This window comes from Penicillium brevicompactum, assembly GCF_028827555.1.
Source record: "Penicillium brevicompactum strain IBT 35665 chromosome Unknown utg000003l_segment0_segment0, whole genome shotgun sequence".
Classification (NCBI taxonomy): domain Eukaryota; kingdom Fungi; phylum Ascomycota; class Eurotiomycetes; order Eurotiales; family Aspergillaceae; genus Penicillium; species Penicillium brevicompactum.
The window spans coordinates 3122511-3141275 of NW_026623206.1; the positions used below are offsets into that span (position 1 = coordinate 3122511).

The 18765-nt window shown below is 49.0% G+C and overlaps 9 protein-coding genes across 9 annotated transcripts; 5 read left to right on the forward strand and 4 right to left on the reverse strand.

The window, feature by feature from the left end:
* Positions 1 to 201: 201 nt before the first annotated feature.
* N7506_005075 (IFRD domain-containing protein) lies at positions 202 to 1843 on the reverse strand (the record flags this gene model as incomplete). The annotated part of the gene is made up of 2 exons (XM_056954369.1): positions 202 to 1453; positions 1653 to 1843. 2 exons carry the CDS (start codon positions 1841 to 1843, stop codon positions 202 to 204), a joined length of 1443 nt encoding a protein of 480 aa, XP_056813258.1.
* Positions 1844 to 2995: 1152 nt separating this feature from the next.
* N7506_005076 (ankyrin repeat domain-containing protein) lies at positions 2996 to 4060 on the forward strand (the record flags this gene model as incomplete). The annotated part of the gene is made up of 1 exon (XM_056954370.1): positions 2996 to 4060. The coding sequence occupies one exon, from the start codon at positions 2996 to 2998 to the stop codon at positions 4058 to 4060; it is 1065 nt and encodes a 354-aa protein (XP_056813259.1).
* Positions 4061 to 6034: 1974 nt separating this feature from the next.
* Positions 6035 to 7010, forward strand: N7506_005077 (uncharacterized protein; the record flags this gene model as incomplete). The annotated part of the gene is made up of 3 exons (XM_056954371.1): positions 6035 to 6284; positions 6346 to 6504; positions 6559 to 7010. The coding sequence occupies 3 exons, from the start codon at positions 6035 to 6037 to the stop codon at positions 7008 to 7010; spliced, it is 861 nt and encodes a 286-aa protein (XP_056813260.1).
* A 530-nt stretch (positions 7011 to 7540) lies between these two features.
* On the reverse strand, positions 7541 to 7995 carry N7506_005078 (uncharacterized protein; the record flags this gene model as incomplete). Its single annotated transcript, XM_056954372.1, is given in 2 exon segments — positions 7541 to 7972; positions 7984 to 7995. 2 exon segments carry the CDS (start codon positions 7993 to 7995, stop codon positions 7541 to 7543), a joined length of 444 nt encoding a protein of 147 aa, XP_056813261.1.
* Positions 7996 to 9076: 1081 nt separating this feature from the next.
* Positions 9077 to 11589, forward strand: N7506_005079 (G-protein beta WD- 40 repeats containing protein; the record flags this gene model as incomplete). The annotated part of the gene is made up of 3 exons (XM_056954373.1): positions 9077 to 9628; positions 9682 to 10044; positions 10144 to 11589. 3 exons carry the CDS (start codon positions 9077 to 9079, stop codon positions 11587 to 11589), a joined length of 2361 nt encoding a protein of 786 aa, XP_056813262.1.
* A 210-nt stretch (positions 11590 to 11799) lies between these two features.
* On the reverse strand, positions 11800 to 13058 carry N7506_005080 (exosome non-catalytic core subunit RRP4; the record flags this gene model as incomplete). Its single annotated transcript, XM_056954374.1, has 2 exons — positions 11800 to 12766; positions 12847 to 13058. 2 exons carry the CDS (start codon positions 13056 to 13058, stop codon positions 11800 to 11802), a joined length of 1179 nt encoding a protein of 392 aa, XP_056813263.1.
* Positions 13059 to 13412: 354 nt separating this feature from the next.
* N7506_005081 (uncharacterized protein) lies at positions 13413 to 14524 on the reverse strand (the record flags this gene model as incomplete). The annotated part of the gene is made up of 3 exons (XM_056954375.1): positions 13413 to 14208; positions 14255 to 14371; positions 14427 to 14524. The coding sequence occupies 3 exons, from the start codon at positions 14522 to 14524 to the stop codon at positions 13413 to 13415; spliced, it is 1011 nt and encodes a 336-aa protein (XP_056813264.1).
* A 207-nt stretch (positions 14525 to 14731) lies between these two features.
* N7506_005082 (putative RNA binding protein Rnp24) lies at positions 14732 to 15876 on the forward strand (the record flags this gene model as incomplete). Its single annotated transcript, XM_056954376.1, is given in 2 exon segments — positions 14732 to 14818; positions 14830 to 15876. The coding sequence occupies 2 exon segments, from the start codon at positions 14732 to 14734 to the stop codon at positions 15874 to 15876; spliced, it is 1134 nt and encodes a 377-aa protein (XP_056813265.1).
* Positions 15877 to 16622: 746 nt separating this feature from the next.
* Positions 16623 to 18593, forward strand: N7506_005083 (uncharacterized protein; the record flags this gene model as incomplete). The annotated part of the gene is made up of 2 exons (XM_056954377.1): positions 16623 to 17233; positions 17288 to 18593. The coding sequence occupies 2 exons, from the start codon at positions 16623 to 16625 to the stop codon at positions 18591 to 18593; spliced, it is 1917 nt and encodes a 638-aa protein (XP_056813266.1).
* Positions 18594 to 18765: the final 172 nt, after the last annotated feature.

Genomic DNA, 18765 nt, shown 5'->3' on the forward strand with positions numbered 1-18765 from the left:
CGAAAGTCAAGCAAGTCCATCAGTGGACGAAACAGAACAGAATGAAAAGCGCAAAATGAAGAGAACAGACGAGCTGGACCCTGTCAAATCCTTGCGAGAACATCAGGCAGAAAAATAACAACAATTTTTTTGGAAAAACAAATAAAAATCAATCGCAAACTGAAACGACGAAGACAATGCTAACACTAAAAACGTATAAGTCTACTCCTCATCATCGTCCGATTGATGAGAAGTCCAACGGCGAGAGTTGCGCATCTTCGCAGCCTTGCGGGCACTCTGGCGATCGGGACCAAAGCTAGAGCTCTGGTCAGCCATACGCATCATGACAGGAAGACTGTTGAGGACGGAACGATTGCCCTGGAAGTAGTGCTCGGCAAAGCCACCCTGCAGCACACGGCGCAGAGCAGTGAGACGAGTCCACTTCCACCAGCGGTCAATCGACATCACCCCGTGGCGCCCAATCTTGACAGTCAGGGTGCTACCGTAATGACGGTTGGTGTTCTGGTCGATGGCGGTGTTGTAGCGCGGGCCACGGCGCGGGTTCTCAACGGTTGTGAGGATGGAGGCGAAGTTGCTATGTAGTGACTTCTTGTCACGCTTGCTGATTTGCTTGGTGTGGATGTGCGCGAGGTTCTGAAGTTGGCTTTCCAGGTCCGGGGTGTTGTGGTAGGCGTTGTAGCGTTTCACAAGCTTCGGGCCGGTGGTCTGGTGGTTGTCGTGCTCATCATCTTCATCCTCCTCGCCACTCTCTTCGTCTTCGTCGTCTTCTTCGGGTGTGTAGCTCTTCTCGTAGAGGAGAGCGATGTTCTCACCCGCGGAGATTTGCACGTTGGCGTCGGTGCTGTCGAGCTGGTCCATAAAGATTTGAACTGCTTCCTCGCTTTCTTCTTCGAGGTCGTCAACTTCGGTTGCAAGGAATCCCCACTGCTGAATTGCGGCTGTCACCACGGTAGCGTCATCTTTGGCCTCAACGGACTGCCCGTCAGAAGCGATGATGTCCAGCAAGAAAGCCATCTGCTCTAGGAAACCATCAGTGCCAGCGCCTCCGAAGATGGCGCATGCTCCGAGGCATTGGATAGCAGCCGCCTTGAGGACGGTGGAGGTCGAGTCACGAATAGTCCGGGTGAGCAAGGGCTCGGCATTTTCATAAATAGTGTTGTCGAAAGCTGAGAGCGCGAGTAATTCAATAGCCCGGAGTCCGAGGGTAGCTTCACGAGTACTGACTTCAGTGCGCACACTTCTCGCAAATGCAGCCAGCAGCTCATCGACGGTGCCGTTGAGCTCTTCCACGGCGTAGTGGTACTTGGTCAGGCGGCAGAAAGCTTGCAGGGCCTCTTCACGACCCTGCACACTGCTGCGCTTGCGGTCAAGGATTTCTTGAATGCGTTCGCCGAGTTCTTGTTCCCAATCGGGATTCTCGGCTTCGGGGTTTTCGTCGTCGAGGGAGCCGATGCTGTACCGATTTGGTTAGCGTGCTGATTGCAAAACTTCCCGACATCATTGGTAGTGATGTCATCCCGCGATGTGGGGTGAACAAGAAAATCAATGCGCCCGAGAAAAAAAAAAAAAGAAGGGAGAAAAAGGGCATATACAAGACAAATCAAGGGATGATATATTGGGAATAACAAGGAACATGATACTTTAGAGCTTACCTCATAGATGTCTCATCAGAGAGGAACCCCGAGTCTTCTTCGTCGGAAGCAGCTCTGCTGGCATTGCGAGAGCCCTGGCGCGAGGACTGCTTGGAACCGGTACGAGAAGTGGTACGAGATGCTTCGCGAGATGCTGCCTTGCGTGAGACGGTCTTGCCGCTTTCAAAGATCTGGCGGCGTAGATCAGGCATGGTTGGGTTGGGTTGGAAATGGAACAGGGTCCGATGTTTGATAAGCGAATAACACAACCTAACCTATAGGAACTGGACAGTATGTAAGATTTGAGTGTGAAGGTAACAAATAACTGGGCATGATATATCTCCAAGTTCGTGTGAGAGAAGAGACTGATCGAAGTCAAAAAAAAAGGGCGACGGAGGCTCCTTTTGAGTATGTAAGCTACGTCATGTGCCCCGGTGTTTCTATTCGCGTTTTCTCTGAACTTTCGACTTTCCACCAATCACTTCTTCGACTTTCTTCCATTGTTCTCTATTAACTTTGTGTATCACAATGGCCATACATACAATTCAATAGAACCTTCTATTGAAAGACTTCTAAGGTTCCATTGTGGTCTTTCGTGATCTTTCTACCTTGTACGCATTGTGTCCAATGCCGCTTTTATGCCGATTTCTGAATAATGTGCACGTACTACCGGAGATATTATTGAGTTAAGATCGTTCACCTGGTATAGCATTACATAAATCGATCGAAGAAATGTAACAGCTTCATTTTACAGCTATTTTCATAGTACAGCAACAGCTGGTAGTAAAGCCCTGGAGGTTGGCAGTGATCCTAAACGATCATGAGCTACTACTTTCTGATATTGACTAGACTTATGTTAGACCCGTGTGTTGCCTCCGCAGCTGAAATAAGGGCGTGCTAGTTAGTTATAAGATGTATGACACCTGCAAAATAAGGCATAAGTAGGCTTGGCATGGGGCTTTGTTGATACTGTGCCACTTCCTGTTGCGATTCAACGCCCCTCGAATGCTGTTGTTTTTTTTTTTAAGAAAAAAATCTCCATTTATTTCTAATTTGGGCTCCGTGTAGGATTCAAATTGTATAAAGGTGATTTGAAATTTAAATCTCGATTGGCTTCAATCTTCGAATCTCAATAGATTGAGCACTCGCCTTGGTGTAGGATTTCCATGTTTTCCTTCCAGCTCCATTGATGGATTCACCACAACTGTGATTAATGGAAAATTGTGCCAAGTGTATAGACCAGTACCGTATCACACAGGGCTTTTGCACACTACGGCTTAGAGCCTCTGGAAGTTCATATACGCTTCTGCTCGGTATCGTCAACTTCCCCTCTACACATATGCATGAAATTTCATTTTCCCATAATGACGCTCATTCAACTACCCATTGAGATCCTGTGGATTATCGCGTCTTGCTTCTACCACCAAAGAGACATTTTTGCCTTTATCCAGACCAATCGTCATCTCCACAAAACGCTCATCCAGTTTCTGTATAACTTCCACGCGCAGTATAAGCATGGAGCTGTGCTCTTTTTTCTCGCCGAGCGGAACCTCGTTTTCCAAGTTCAAAATCTGCTACACGGGCTAGATATTGCTCGCAACCAGCCTCAACCATCCCTGGCAGTGATACAAGCAACGGAAGCCAAGGCTCCAAAAAGATACGAGGACGAAGACGAGGACGAAGATGAAGACGAATACGAATACGATGCAGTAGGACCGAGAAGACGAGAAAAATGGGACCAAACGGATGTTTTGACCCATCCTCTTTTCCAAAAGGGATATAGCACCCCGACCATTGTGCATGTCCAGCACGCTCTCGTGGTGGCAATTCGGGCTGGACATGCCAAAATCGTGGATATCTTGCTAGACTTTGGTGCACAGGCTAACTTCTATTGTAAGGGACGCACTCCCTATACTCACAACCGGTGGCATGATGAAGAGGTTGATTACCCACCGCTCTTCACTGCAGTGCAGGCTGGAAATCTGGAGCTAGTAAAATTACTGCTCCAGCGAGGTGCTGATCCCGAGCGATATCATCCATCACCATTATATCGTGCTGTGAAAGATGATAAACGGGGCATTATCCCGACATTGCTCGAACACGGGGTAGGGCCGCAAGCAACAGCGTTGAAGCTAGCTGTGCTGCAGAAGGATGAGTCTATGGTGAGACTTCTTCTTGATGGAGGGTTCAATATTGCCCAGTACGGGCATTCTGGACTTTATGCTGCTCAAATGCAGGGTGATCAGGAGATGGTCGATTTGCTAGAGTCTCGGGGTGCGACTTTGGCGGCACTTACTGAAAAGGAGAAGGAAAGCGGGGCAAGGGAGGACGGGGATGGCACTCTGCCTATCCCTCAACGTTTGTTTATTTCCTATGCAGATGAAATAGAGGAAGAAGAGGATGACGATGTCCAAGTTGATGACCATTGAATACCTATATCACACATTTTCAAACGGGAAATGGAGATTGCATACCCTCTAATCCAGAAGGAGCTAGTGTGTTTTGTTTATGAAAGTACCAAACAAATGCTGGATATGTCGTTGTTCAACATCCACCTTCAGATTGACTTGAAAGTCATTAACCGGTTTCTGAGATTGTGTCATGATATTCCTTAGTGTCACGGGGAACCCGCTTAGAGCTTCATTCTGAAAAAGCGGATATTTTGGGCACCGAGCCAGTCATCACGGAGGAGAACCTTTAATTTTATCATTTTAAATATATAACTGGTTTCAAAAGTATTAGATCAAGAAAATGCACCAACCCGATACGCTGACACAGACAGGATTGGATGACCATTGATTCAAGCACTGTGATCCTGTGGCAGGGTTCATTTGGTAGAACTCTTTTTTGGTAATGCCGAATTCGCTAACAATAGTAGCGCAGCTATCATTCTTCACGACCAAGTGCCACTTGTTGCCTGGACAAGGATCAATGTTATCGAGGGCTTGAATTCGAGCTAGTATAAAGACTCATTATCTCACAACGTACAGTCGGCTGGGATCTCGGGGCCGTTTGATGGGGCTGATGATCGGCCCAGTAGCCTCACAAGAGTTTCCCGTGCTAATATCATTCGCCCAGAACTTGCATCTTCCAATCGCACTGTTACCCGAGGCTCCTATTGCTGCATTGCCGTTGGACCATCTTCAAGCCTTCTCCGATCGGATATGAGAGCCGCATTAGTGACCACAGTCCTGGAACTGAGCTAAGAAGTTCACTTTCCCTGTCCGTAAACCCCAGCATCAAAATATCTTGAAACATCCGATCTTAGGCCGGGGATGCTTTTCCCTGTCTAACAACTGCCAGTCCCCACCGTGATTCAGAAACGCTCGCCAATATCGGGATTGGAAAAGCTCTGAACTACATTGATTTAGGGACTTCTAGGATGATCTTTGATCCCGAAACTGGCTTTTCTGGGGCTTTCTTTTTGGCGAGTCCATAGTAAAGAAGGGTGTCGGGGAAAGAACTATAAGGGATAATATCAAAGTGACGGAACACGTCATGGGTATGACAGTCTATAGCCATAGCCGCAGATAAATCTACTGACGACTCAATTACCCCATTAGGCGACTTCAAAAAAGGTCAAGACATCCTCAAAAGCAACAATTCTCATATGACTATTAGTTGCAATGATGATTAGCTTGTATTCGCGCGAGATGAAACCAATGATAGAGGGCCTCCAACTCGTGAGTCTTTTCGAACCATTAGTTAAATTTCTAGCCATTACCAATAACGAGGGCATTACCGAGATGCGGTGCATGTGAAAATCAGGGTCGAAGAATATATATATTTCCAAATAGACCCAAAGTTCATTCCATTCAATTTAATGGCTTGGTTGATATGCATTAGGACTTTATGGGGTGGCTCAGTCAGGCCTCAAGGCAGAATTCAGGCAAAATTCAGGCATCCGGGCCTGGCCCTAACCACGGAACTACAATCAAAGCTCGTGTTCCCCGTTTCTCTTATTTTTCTCTACGCATAACCCATTGAAAAGCTTTGGGACTGACGTAGATGATACGAAGTAGGCAGGTGATATCCAGATCTATACCGTCTTTACCCATCCAATCAGTGGAATCGACACGAAGTACGCAGGTGATCTCCAGATCTATACCGTCTTTAACTATCCCATTGGTGGAATCATCCAGGACGTCATGAGAATGAAAAGCAAGTTAGCGAACAAGTCATCAGTCATAGTTGCTGGATTTTGCAGTCATTTCGCTTCTTCATAGCGTCATGACCAGTTTCCAACTTCCACTCTATTACAGGTTTCATCGTGGCAAAGGATGACTGAAATACATAAAGCCTCGTTGCTACATAGGTTTCACGAGTTTCATCAGTAACATTTCACCATCTCACAAAGATTTTGAAAACAAACTTAATAAAATCTTGAACACTCTAGTCATATCATGTCAAAGTTCGTGCATAAGGTCAAGGACGCAATGACGGATGATAGGAAGGATACAAACCAAGCCCCTGGCTACCGAGCTCCCCAGGATTACCATGGAACATCGAACATCCGCGCGGCTGAATCGAATCCTAATCAACCAAACCCCCCGGGAATGAGCGCTCCTTCTGGCCTGGGCCCTAATAATCCTTACGGCTCTCGTCACCGCTCTGATGATGACCCTGGTACCTATCAGGATTCCAAGTTGAATGGTTGGTCCCAGGCAAAGCTCATCTCTGTCGTACGATCTTGATATACTAATAAGTTGAAAAGATACGCGCAGTTCATCAGACCCCGACAATTATGGATCAATGGCATCGGGTGGAGATACTTCCACCAGAGCCACAAGCGCTGGCTCAGGTAACGTGAATGCCGGATCTTATGATTCGACCCCACCAAAAGCCATGAATGCTCCCGTGGGTAGTAAAATCGGTAAGTCGAGACAAACGCCACAGAAATCAAGATAATATCTGAGGCCATGCGCAGACGATCGCGGTCAGCGTCTCGGAGCTACGAAGCCCGAAATGTCTGGCAATGCCCCTACCAGCATGAATCCCCAGGGAAATTCTCCCACCCAAGGTCTTGATAACCACACCAGTAGCCAAGATGATTATCAGAAATCTACCCAGGAGAAGAAACACCAGTCCCGACCCTCGGACAACTTCGACCAAACTGGCCAATCCACTAGCGAGGAATCCCACGAGACCTCTACTCAAGAGCACAAATCTCACTCAGCTACTAGCCACGTCACTCAATGCGACCCGAAAATGCCAAACGAGCCGAGATTTGGCGGCAGTGCTGCGAGCGGTAGCAGCAACGCCCAAGGTGTCGGACAACAGGCTGACCGTCTAGACGCTGATCCTCTGAGCAAGGTTGATGCCAGAGTAACTCCACAGAGTGCGCAACCTGGGTATGCTGACCAGCGGAGTGGATACTAGGAAATTTATTGGTGCTCAATGCGATGATAGTTGATTTACGTCTTTTGTTTTTACATAGTATTATCAGAATGATCAAATTTGTTGTGATATGATGTTGGTGCAGACCAGGAACCAAGCCGCACCATCGGAATTGGCTCCGCTCAAGGGTCTTGTTAATTGAGTACTCTTAAATGCCTGGATGGCCGCACTCGGCGTTTAAACACAAACGGCATTCAGCATAAGCCCTACTTTTTTAACTATGGGGACCCACTCTCAATTAATGGCATTCAGGCTCAAGGAAATACCTCCATGGGGTTAGGTGGAAGTTTCCAGATCTGCACCGGCCTCCGCGGCTCATACCTACACAACATTCGCTGTTTGGTTAATGGTTGGCCTCATACTTGCCTCATTCGAATTTGCAGTAGATACTTGTCCGTGCCACGCCTCTGTTACCCGATAGTGTTCACAAATATACTGTAATGAAAGTCCAAAAGGCTCTACTGCCCAAGTTGCGACAGAAATGAGTGCCCCCAGAGTTTGTTCCTTGTAACTCATTTTTCCAGCCAAATCTCCTTTTTCGAATTCATACTCTCTGCCATACTCATCCTGATAGCAGCTACAGCAAAATCCTGACCAGTCTGCACATTCACTTGCCAAACTGACCATTTAGCAACCTGACCTTGCAAGTTGGCGAAATAGGGTGAGTTCTTGACTCCCCCTTTCTGGAAGAAGCCTTGACGGTCAATTCGAACCCCACCATTCAGGAGAGCCACCTCATCGCCCGCCTTCATTTTGTTGCCTTGTGCCTTCAAAGTCTTCAAGTCATTCTTGTCGATGGACGCAACTCTGGCCACTGCCTTCTTAGGAGTATACACAATCCTCTTGTCTCCCCACTGCGAGATAAGGTGCTCCATTGCTGGCCTCGCAAAATGGATAGTATTTTCCACCGATGTGAGATTGTTCGCAGCAGCGAAAGCAACAAGCTGCCACAGACGAATAGAGTCATTTTGGGGGTCACTAGTGGAACCATCGGTTGAGATCGCGGCAAACTCAATACTCGATCCTGCATCCTGGAGCCGTTATTCCACTCTGTGGGTCGGCGATGTAAAAAACTTCAGAATCGGCTTCCATGGGAATGACTTGCCATCGAGAAATCGGAACGGGACTTTCATCGCTTGAAGGGATAGCGTTCGCAAATGATTCATTGAGGATAGTACTCAATGTCTGGCTGGCTTCGATAGCATCGACCACACAGTATCTGTCGCGAGGATCAGTTTGTTGCAAGGTTCAATATTCCTTATGCTGAAGAATAGATCCGAAAGCTATGCGTCGGATTGATGGATGCCTTCACCACTCTTTTCATACCGCAACTTTATAATGTGAAGCGTCTCTACCTTGACAAAAACTACAACTGAAAGACTCCTCTTAGGGGTATGATGCTCTAGTTGATACTTTGCGAGGAGTCTAAAACTAGCTATCTGAGTTCCTTCGCATATCTTGAAAATATGTCTGTAGATTCTATCTATCTTTACTATGATATTTGTGAGAAAACGGATACTAGGAATATAGAAGACATCCTTCCTCTCTTCTATTTACTATTAGTTACATGGATTAGAGCTTTAATTGATAACCTTATTAGGCTATTACGTTCATATAGACTGGAAGGAATCCACCAAATTTATGGCAACTTACAACACTTGGCTTGACTATATTACGTGAAAGATACTTTAGCTAAGTTTTATTAGTTCTATTTAAGCTTTAGAAGCTAGAATAGTGGTCATCTGTTTCTGAAGCTGTCAATATTTACATTTCTTCAAAAATGACTGAACTCGATCGTCGGTGTCTTTACGGAGAACAGTTAAAGCGAGAGAGAGATACAGACAGAGCTTATCAACAAGGCTGGGAGAACATTCCTATGGGTTAGCTTGGTATGTAAGGAACTTGAGAGTGTCTGTCGAAATAATGCTCTGACCACCATTCAAAACTTACCGTCTGGCCTTGAAGCTTTTTACACTCAAATAATCAATCAGCTAAGCAGGGGCAAGAGTACTGATGTACAGAAATATACCAGACTGTTGAAAGTGATGATGCTGGTATACCGACCCTTGAAGCTGGAGGAAATTCGCAGTGTGACTGGTCTTACCGATCAAGAAGATGCCATCGAACTACTTGTGGATCAATGTGCTTCATTCATCAAGCTCCATGAGAATAAGATCGAGTTTGTTCATAAATCTGCTCGTGACTTTCTGGCCGGAAAATATGCACAATCCGTCTTCTTTTCCGGCGAACATTTTGGCCCCGACGAAATCGCACTCGGATGCTTGTCATATCTGTCTGAAAGATTGACGGCAAATCTTGTTGAATTAACACGACCTGATTCAACACCAAAATCTTTGAAAGGACTGAAGGATGAGAGAGACAACGTTCTACTAGCTAGAGTGGACTATGCAGCTACTTTCTGGGTGCAACATCTCGAGGATACCAAGAAACCCCTGGTTCCACAAACCAACCTCGCTCTGATCGACACAGTCATCATATTCCTCCAAACAAAGTTCTTGGAATGGCTGGAATGTGTGAGTCTACTAGGAAAGCTTCCACAGACCATGGAAGCATTGAAAACACTAGCAAACCTGGCAAAAGTTAGTATCAAGTCTTTAATTACCTAGCATCTTTGCTGACCAGCTTGATATAGGATCACTCTTGCCTATCCTCACTTGTGCAAGATGCTACACGATTTTTGTCACGACACTATCACACTATAGCGAATTGGCCGCTGCAGATCTACAGCTCTGCTATCATCTTCAGTCCCGAATCAAGCATTGTGAAGACGAAAAGCATGAACAAAATTCCCATTTGGTTGCGAAAACCACCTAAAATGGAGGAAAATTGGTCATCGCTGGTCCAGACTCTGAAAAACGACCGTGCCTCAGTCAATACCGTGGCTTTCTCTCTAAATGGCAAATACATTGCTTCTGGCTCTGATGATGATACCGTGAAGCTATGGGACTCTACGACGGGAGATGTATACAGATCTCTTGAAAGCCACTCTAGCCGTGTAAGTGCTGTGAGCTTCTCTCCGGACAGCAAATAAATCCTCTCTGGCTCTTGGGATTACACTCTTAAACTATGGGACTCTACAACTGGAAAAATACAGAAAACTCTCATAGGCCATATTGGCCCAGTTACAGCTGTGGCCTTTTCTGCAGATGGCCAACAGATCGCCTCTGGCTCTGATGATACCACTATCAAGCTGTGGAATCCTAGGACGGGAGATCTCGAGAAATGCCTATCGGGCCATTCCAGTCAAATTACAGCTATATCATTCTCTTCGGATGGTAAACAGATTGTCTCTGGTGCTCATGATCACACAATCAAGATTTGGGATACTGCAACAGCCAATGTTCAAAAGACTTTGGTAGGCCACTCTGGCCCCGTCACAGCTTTGGCCATTTCCCTCGATGGCAAACTGCTTGCCTTTGGCTCTTTTGACAAAACGACTAAGCTATGGGATACCGCAACGACCGAGCTGCAACAGACTCTGGGGGGCCACTCTGACTGGGTCAATTCTGTGGCCTTTACTCCAGATAGTAAGCAGATCATCTCAGGATCTTCCGACGAAACTATCAAGTTATGGAATACCACAATGGTTAATCTTCAGAAGCCTTTAGCACACCACTCTGGCGCAGTCACAGCCATGGCCTTCTCTCTAGATGGCAAAAACATCATATCTGGAGAAGACTCTACACTCAAGCTTTGGGACGCAATAACAGGAGATCTCCAGAAGACCTTGATCGGCCACTCTAAATCGGTCACAGATGTGGCCTTTTCCCCAGATGGTACCGAGGTGGTTTCTAGCGCGTTTGAAAACGACATCAAGCTGTGGGATATCAGGACAGGGAGCCATCAAACCTTGGTAGGCCACTCTGACTGGGTCAATACTGTCAAATTTTCCCCAAATGGGAACCAAATCGCATCTGGCGCTCGTGACAACACTATCAAGCTCTGGGACTCCACAACTGGGACCCTTCAGGGGACTCTAGAAGGACACTATCACCCAGTCACGGCTATGGCCTTCTCTTCAGAGGGTGATAAGCTCGCCTCTAGCTCATCCAGCGCTATCAGGCTTTGGGATGTCACTAAATCTCCGCAAGGCTCCAAACATTTTGGGCGTACTTTCAGGAGCCTCTTGACGTCCCGTTCATGTCAAGAAATCAAAGAAATCAAGACATCGGAGAACATATATACCATCAAATTCTCGTCAGATGACCGATGCCTCGCAACAAACATAGGTCGAATCAGTCTCGAGGATCTCCCGAGGGGTGGAAGAAGCATTGCCACGGATTCTACTACGGAGCCCTTGGGAGAAATTCACGTCAGGAATCAGGGGATATGTCATGAAGAGATACCCTTCCTTCGGCTTCCATCGGATTTGGTCTCACAATGTTGTATTGTGCAAGGCGACCAGGTGGCCATTGGATTTCAAAACGGTCAAGTTTTACTTTTCGAGATTGACCGAAGTCGCTTACGGTCCATGTTGGATAATGACCCGGACGGTTTCACTATAGTCATGTCATGTGATCTCGCTGTCTACAATTATTAGCTTGCCCAGGTGCTTCCCACCCTCTTCTACTTACATTCATATGTATCGTTTACATCTCCCATCAAACTACGAAGTACTGGAGCGGCCGACCCGCCTGGATCATATAAGATTATATTGTACTGGAGTTTTCTCCATGCCAAGTCTACAACACTGAAACTGGTGGAAAGATTTTGGTATCATTATCATACATATAGGGGTTATAATGTCGAGCTAAACCTTCTTCTGACCGAGCAACTCGATGATGCGCCGGCTCTTAGCACCCTCGAGATATTCACGGCCTTCCTGTCGCCACTCATCTTCTTCATCTTCATCATCGCCAACCTCAAGGTCTACCTGGAGACTAGCCTCATAAGAACCAACGACTGTATCCTCATCCACACGCACTCCATACTGGACCAAGACTTGGATGCACTGGGACAACCGTGCAATCTCCCTCCGAGTCTGTGGCGAAATGTCGTCGTTCTGGCTCGAGTAGATCGTACTCGATGCCACCTCTTCGAGTCGGGTAATTGAAACATTCTCCGTAGTCGAAGAGGCAGCATCTGCCCCGTCAGTGTGCTTGTAAATGTAGATGTAGCCGTTGACTCCGAGGATGATATCTACCAGACCACCGCCGTTGGCAGTTTCATAAGTCCAGACTTGTCGACGAGACCGCACCACACCACCGGTGCCAGACCCTCCCGGCGCTGCCAGAGCACTACCCACAGCGGCAGAAGCCCCGATGCCGCCCTTGACAGAAGCGCCGGCTGATCCACTGCCTCCGGTTCCCGTCACAGCGAGGAAGATACCGTTCCGCAGCTTGCCGTACTTCAAGGAGCGTGTGTGTAGTGATGCTGAGCCATCCTGGTGCACGTTCTGCACTTCGGCGATGACCAGGTCACCCTCGCTGAAGAATGTTCGGATTTGGAGCTCGTCGGCACTCGTTCGTCGGCGCAAAATACCGCCGGGCAAGTTGATTGCGGAGAGTGGGAGTTGTGCGAGCAATGGCGCAGAGATATCCACCTTCCAGCGTCTAGATTGCACTTCAACAATGCGGCCGACCACTAAATCTCCAATTTCGGGTGTGTAGCGCGCGCGCAATGGGTGCACGGAGAGTAGCTTATTTGTCTTCTGAACGGTTCCGGCAACGGTGGCAATGATGGATGTTGAGAGGGGGTTCATATAGGTACCGTGACCTCTGCATGTTGTTAGTTTGGACAAATTTAAAAAAAAAGGTAGAGCCCCGCGCATTTTGCGCAGCCTCTTGAGACCACCCACCTCATCCACTGTGGATCATCTGTGACAACTTCACCGGGGGTAACAATTCCGGTGCCAATGTTGGACTTTGATTGTAAACGAGGGCGCTTGTGAGGACGAGAGACACCGGTCATTTCAACATCTTGATCGGAGTCCATGGACATGGAATCTTCGGAGTCGGATTGGTAGGGACCGAGGTCCTCTACTACTGGGGGTAGAATTGTGATACCCATTTTGCGCTATTCTGCCTATGAAAAAAGGTGGATGGCTTTGAAAACGGCGTTGACATGGGAATCGAGGTAGCTCCCAGCCGGGGCAAGATCTGAGGAAAATCCCGATCACGTGCGGGTCGATCCACTATATAACTAACGAAGTTGCTAGTTCCAGAGTTCGATGTTTAACTTGCTTCAAAGTAGCCCATGAGATTTTGGTACACTATTATTGTGGCTAATTTTGCGAATTTCAATGCTCTATGGTAACAAAAATACCCAGAGATAATTGCTGTGATGATCAGCTTCCCCAAGTTCAAACCCAACGCCCGTAGTAATACACATAGTCAAGATCCGGTTATACTGTGCAACGCAAGCCTAAGGTTTCTTGGCGGCTTTGTTTGCACTAGGATTGGGCTCCTCTTTCTTCTTTTTGGACCGGCTGCTGCCTCCCTTGGGTCGGTACCCTGTATCCTCTTCGCGCTTGCGCTTGTTCTTGGGTGTGGGTTGTGTCTCAGTTCCATCTTCATCATACATGTCCTCGTCCTTGCGCTGAGCCGGTGCTCGCTTGGAAGATCGCTGGTTGGAAGGTCTCGATGATGACTTCTCAGAAGCACCCTCATTGTCTTGCAGGGTTTGCGGTTGGTTGCGACGCAGCCAGTTATACACTGAAGCCGGGTTTCTGATAGACCGATCGCGCTCGCGCTCTGCAAAAGTTGCTCTATCTGGGATGCGGGCAAGCTCTGCCGCTGCGGCTTTGTCACCAAGCTTGGCATCCAAAGCGAGATAAAACTCCGTTTCATGCTCGGGCGTGAGGTATCCAAGCTGGCGCTCACTGTCGCTGTCGGATTTCCTGCCTTGAGCGGCAGCCTCCAGGCTGGCGTGGTCAGTTTGTGATAGAGAGCCGTAGTGTTGGGACGGCGCAAACGCTTTGTTGCGCTTGATGTTTTCTTCAATCATGCGGTATGCGCTTGTGTCGATACTGCCGGCAGCAAGTCCAGCCTTAGCCTCAGCCCACGCCTGCTTTGCGAGGGTTGCATCGTTGATCAAAGGTAAGATCTCTTGTTCTGTGGCGGGGTGCAAGGGAGGGTCATTCGGCATGCTCAGTCCGAACCGCATTTCAGGAGGAACATGTAAGCTCTCGTTGAATTCGAGAAGGACCTCGAGTAATTGACTAACAGCGTTAGCAGCTTCACAGAAGGGATGACAAAGAGACATACTCGTTCTGTTCCTGGATGCGTTTTGATAGGTCATCAATGCGCAATTCCTCCCGAATCAGCTTCTCGCTCTCGCGTGTGCCTAACTCAAACTTGACTTTGAGCTTGGCATATTTCTTCCTGAAGACGAGGTCAGTCAGCATTGTTATCCCAGTTGAGATGGGAGGATACGGACTTGAAAGATCGGACTGATTGTTTCGCAGGAGGTGGTGCCAGATTATGAGCCTCGGGCTGGTGCTCGGGCACAGATGTGTTGTCGTGAGGTTCCGCCATGGTGGACCGGGATGTACGTGGGATGGAGAGGTTGAAGGGGATGAGGTTCCTACGCGATCGCGCCAAGAGCTAGACCCGGTGTCACGGGCTGCGTCGGAGGCGGGTCCGGTCCGCCGTAAAAAAATTAATTATCGCCGATCGAATTTCTTCGAGTCTCAATACATTCGTGACTTTTACTGTCATTTTTAATTCTATACATTTTTCATAATGTCCGATACAGAAGACATCAGCAGCAAGAAGCGCAAGCTCCAAGATGGCCCCGAGCTAGAAATCGACGTCGATGCACCGGAACCGGTCTCCAAAAGGCGCTGCGCAAAGCGAAGAAGAACAAAGACAAGGGTATCGACACCGAGGATGCGGAGAAACCCAAGTCCAGCAAGTCCAGCAAGTCCAGCAAGCACAACGATATCGATGATACCAAGGATCTCGAGGAGGAGGCCACTCCAAGCAAACGATCTGAATATGGTGTTTGGATCGGAAACTTGTCTTTCACAGTGACCAGGGAAGAACTGCGCATGTTCTTCACCGCCAACTCCGATATCTCCGAGTCCGCAATCACTCGAATCCACCTCCCCAAGGGACCCGAGAGGTTTGGACGGCCCCAGAATCGGGGCTTCGCTTACGTCGACTTCACCAACAAGAAGGCGCTGAAAGAGGCAATTGGCCTGAGCGAGCAGCTCATGACTGGCCGCCGCGTACTCATCAAGGATGCCAAGAGCTACGAGGGTCGTCCTGAGAAGTCCGAGAGACAAGAAAATGCCGCCGGCGCTGCCGCCAAGCCTGGTCACCCTCCATCCAAGCGACTCTTCGTCGGTAACCTGAGCTTCGATGTCACCAAGGAATCCCTCGAGGAGAACTTCAGCAAGTGCGGAAAGGTCAACAATGTGCATATGGCGACTTTCCAAGATACAGGAAAATGCAAGGGATATGCCTGGGTGGAATTCGAAGAGCTTGCCGCGGCGGAAGCAGCGGTGAGAGGATTCGTTCTGGTCAAGGAGGACGACGGCCAAGAGGACGATCCCTCTGACAGTGAATCCGACTCGGCCACTGAGAAGAAGAAGTCGAAAAAGCTCAAGCCCAAGATGAATCGCATCTGGGTAAACCAACTGTTCGGTCGCCGTATGCGAATGGAGTTCGCCGAAGATGCGTCTACACGATACAAGAAGCGCTTCGGCAAGGATGCCGAAAAGAAGGATGGACCCGCGATCACCGAAGAGGGTGCACCACAAGAAAAGCCCCGTTACAAGAAAAGATCAGAGCCCATCGACGAGTCTCGCTACTCCAAGGAAACTGTGCAGAAGCTCAGTGGTGGTATTGTCGAGGCTCAGGGCAAAAAGGTCACCTTCGACTAGAGGCGATCCGACATTTTCGTTTTTTCGATGCATGGATTTGAGTCGTTGCTTTCCTATACCCTGTAGATCAGTGTATTATGTTCAGTTCCTCGGTACCCAAAATTTATTTACGAGTCAATATTACAGGCTATCGAGTCCTCTCTGTAGTACAGCTTGTGGCAAAGGTCATGTATACTTCCGACCCAGCATACCACAACATCCTGCATAGACCTAACAGGGCACAACCAATTCCACCCTAGCGTCCGGGGTCCACGAGATGGAACAATATCTGCTCTCAGCAAAGAACAGCAGAAGGGAGGTCGTCAAGATTTAGTCGGACACTAACAAAAATAAAGTAGAGGAATTCTGGGCCCGAATTGGCAGAAACATACCGCCCGGGCTAGACCCGCCTGACGTCTCTGGCGATGGATGCCGTTCTGGAGTGAGTCTCTCTCTCTTCTTCTTCTCTCTGTGCTTCTCATTTTTATTGGGCTGCATCTTCTTTCTTATTGCCCCCCCTTGCTCTTTTCATTTCTCTTCTCCGCCTTTGTGAAGGCGTCCCTTTTATATTCTATATTGGATTCAATAGCTCTGTTTCGGTGGTTTGGTTACTTTCCGGTTCTTCGTCCTTGCTCCAACATCGGTCTCTCCCAACGAATCTCGCTCCTTTTCCTTGGGCCCCTCGCTCATATCTGCTGGTGCTACGCAGTGAACATCACCGGTAGGATTCATTCCAGCCGTCTCAAGTGCTCCCTCGTGTCTCCACCATGGCTCCTCCTCGACGTCATATCGGAGCCAGCCGCAGAAAGAGGCATGGGGACGATGGCGAGGATGAGGGCTCAATGGCTGGAGACATAGGCGATGACTCTTTGAGTGAGGGAACCGTGGACAGCAACCAAGAGGACGAGGACGCGGATGGGGAAGTAAGTGAAGAAAGTGAGGATGAGGTCACACCGTCGGCAAAGAGCAAGCAGGTCAACGGTCACAACACGAACTCTACACGAAACAGCTCCGCTTCACCCGGCAAGCGAGGATCCAAGACAACGGTTTCGGATACAGAGGCAATGTTCAACGGGTTGAAGGTCTCAGACAATGGCAGCACGGCGGAGGTTCACCTGGACCAGCCCCGAGAACAGCGGGAGCCTCACACCGGCAGAACACCATCTGCCCCTCCCACTGAACCGAGACAGAATAGCTTGGCATCTAAAAAACGTCGTGAGAACGAGAAATATGTCAAGGAGCGAGAGCAGAACCCAGCTTTCGTCCCTACTCGCGGCAGCTTCTTCCTTCACGATAAACGGTCGACAGAAAACGGCAATCGGTCTAGCAAGAGCAAGTCTCGCCCATATGGTCTTATTGTGGACGGAAATTCGCGAAGGTAGGTCTGCTGTCTGTGATCTAGATTATGTTTCCTGCTAACATGACTGGGAAGATCGTCCAAAGCCGATGCCAGTGGAGGACAATGGGCACACGACCTTCATGATACGGTGGCCGGCGATGAGAAATCTTCACAAAAGCAAAACCCCGCAATGCCTAATCCTATTGCACCAGTTCCCACCGCACCAAGGTCTGATCCGCCCAATCGATCATTCTCGAGCACGACGTTGGTCGGCAGTGTGCCTGTCGTTGTGTCCTTGCCCGGAATGACCAGCCCAGTCCATTTCGCTGCTGTGCCAAAGAGACTCCACACCCGTCTCCCTCAACATCGGCCTCCCTTGCGACGCGATAAGCCAGTTCGAATCTCTCTCCCTAGCCAGCCTCCCCGATATATATTCCCATCAGTCGAACGCTCCTTCATTTTCATCCCTCGTGCGCTGCGGCCGAATCAAGTATCTCGTGGACGAGGGGGTCGGGGTGGTGGCTGGTACAGTGGACGTCGTCCTAGCTACTACCCTAACTCTTCGTACACACCGAGCGTTGTCAGCCGCCGCTCTTCCTTTGGCATGCCGCCCTCCCAGGACGGGTGGCCATCACCTGCGGGGTCTGTTTACTCCAGACCCACAATCCCCACCGAACCGAAGCCCGCTGTCCGTCTTCCTCCTCCACCCCGTCCCCCCGTTGGGATCCCGCCATTTGGCCCCACGATGGCTATGCCCATGCCACACCCGGCCTACCGGGAAAGTCGACCCGCCCCAATTCCTATGCATCAGCCTCGTCCTCAAAAGACCGTCTCCGTGGCTGATATTGAAAGCCCGGTGACCTTCCCCTTCCATTTCAATCCACCCCAGCCCCAGCAAGAACAACCTTTCCATCATCAGGTCCCCCTTCCGGTTAAAGGCCCCCATGGGCATGAGATGAATTCCCATGGGCCGCCTAGTCAGCCTTCGGCCACTCCACTCTCCCAAATCCCGGAGCGGGCCATCCATGCCGCTCCTTTCCAACCTTATTCATACCAGCAACCTGGGTATTATCCTCCGAATTATCCACCTGCTGGCATGTACTACCCGAGTTCGGGTCCCGAATACGCGGGTTACAATGGACCCGTGGGGCCCGGGGCCTCCGTTCCCAACTTCCCCGGGCAGCAACACATGCCCTACACAGCTGGTGAACAACCATCGCAGCCTGGTACCGTCGCCCACGAATCTGGTGGCACTGTCTACTTCTATGATGCCAATCACCCCTATGGGGGAACAGCCCCAGGTCCTGGGGCTGGTCCTGGGGGTGTGGTTGGCATGGGTGGGATGATGACTCCCCCGGGTACCATCTACTACCCCCAGCCTGGCCAATACTATGGATAGTGAGACTGCCCTCACTCTCATATGACATTTCTGCCATCTTTTCCATCTCTTCCTTCTCAACATCTTCTTTCCTTCACATGACCTCCCTCGCACCTTCATTATTGCCATCTCACATTCACTAGCCATGCCTGATCTCCTATCCTAATCTTCTGTTTTTATGACTTATATTGGC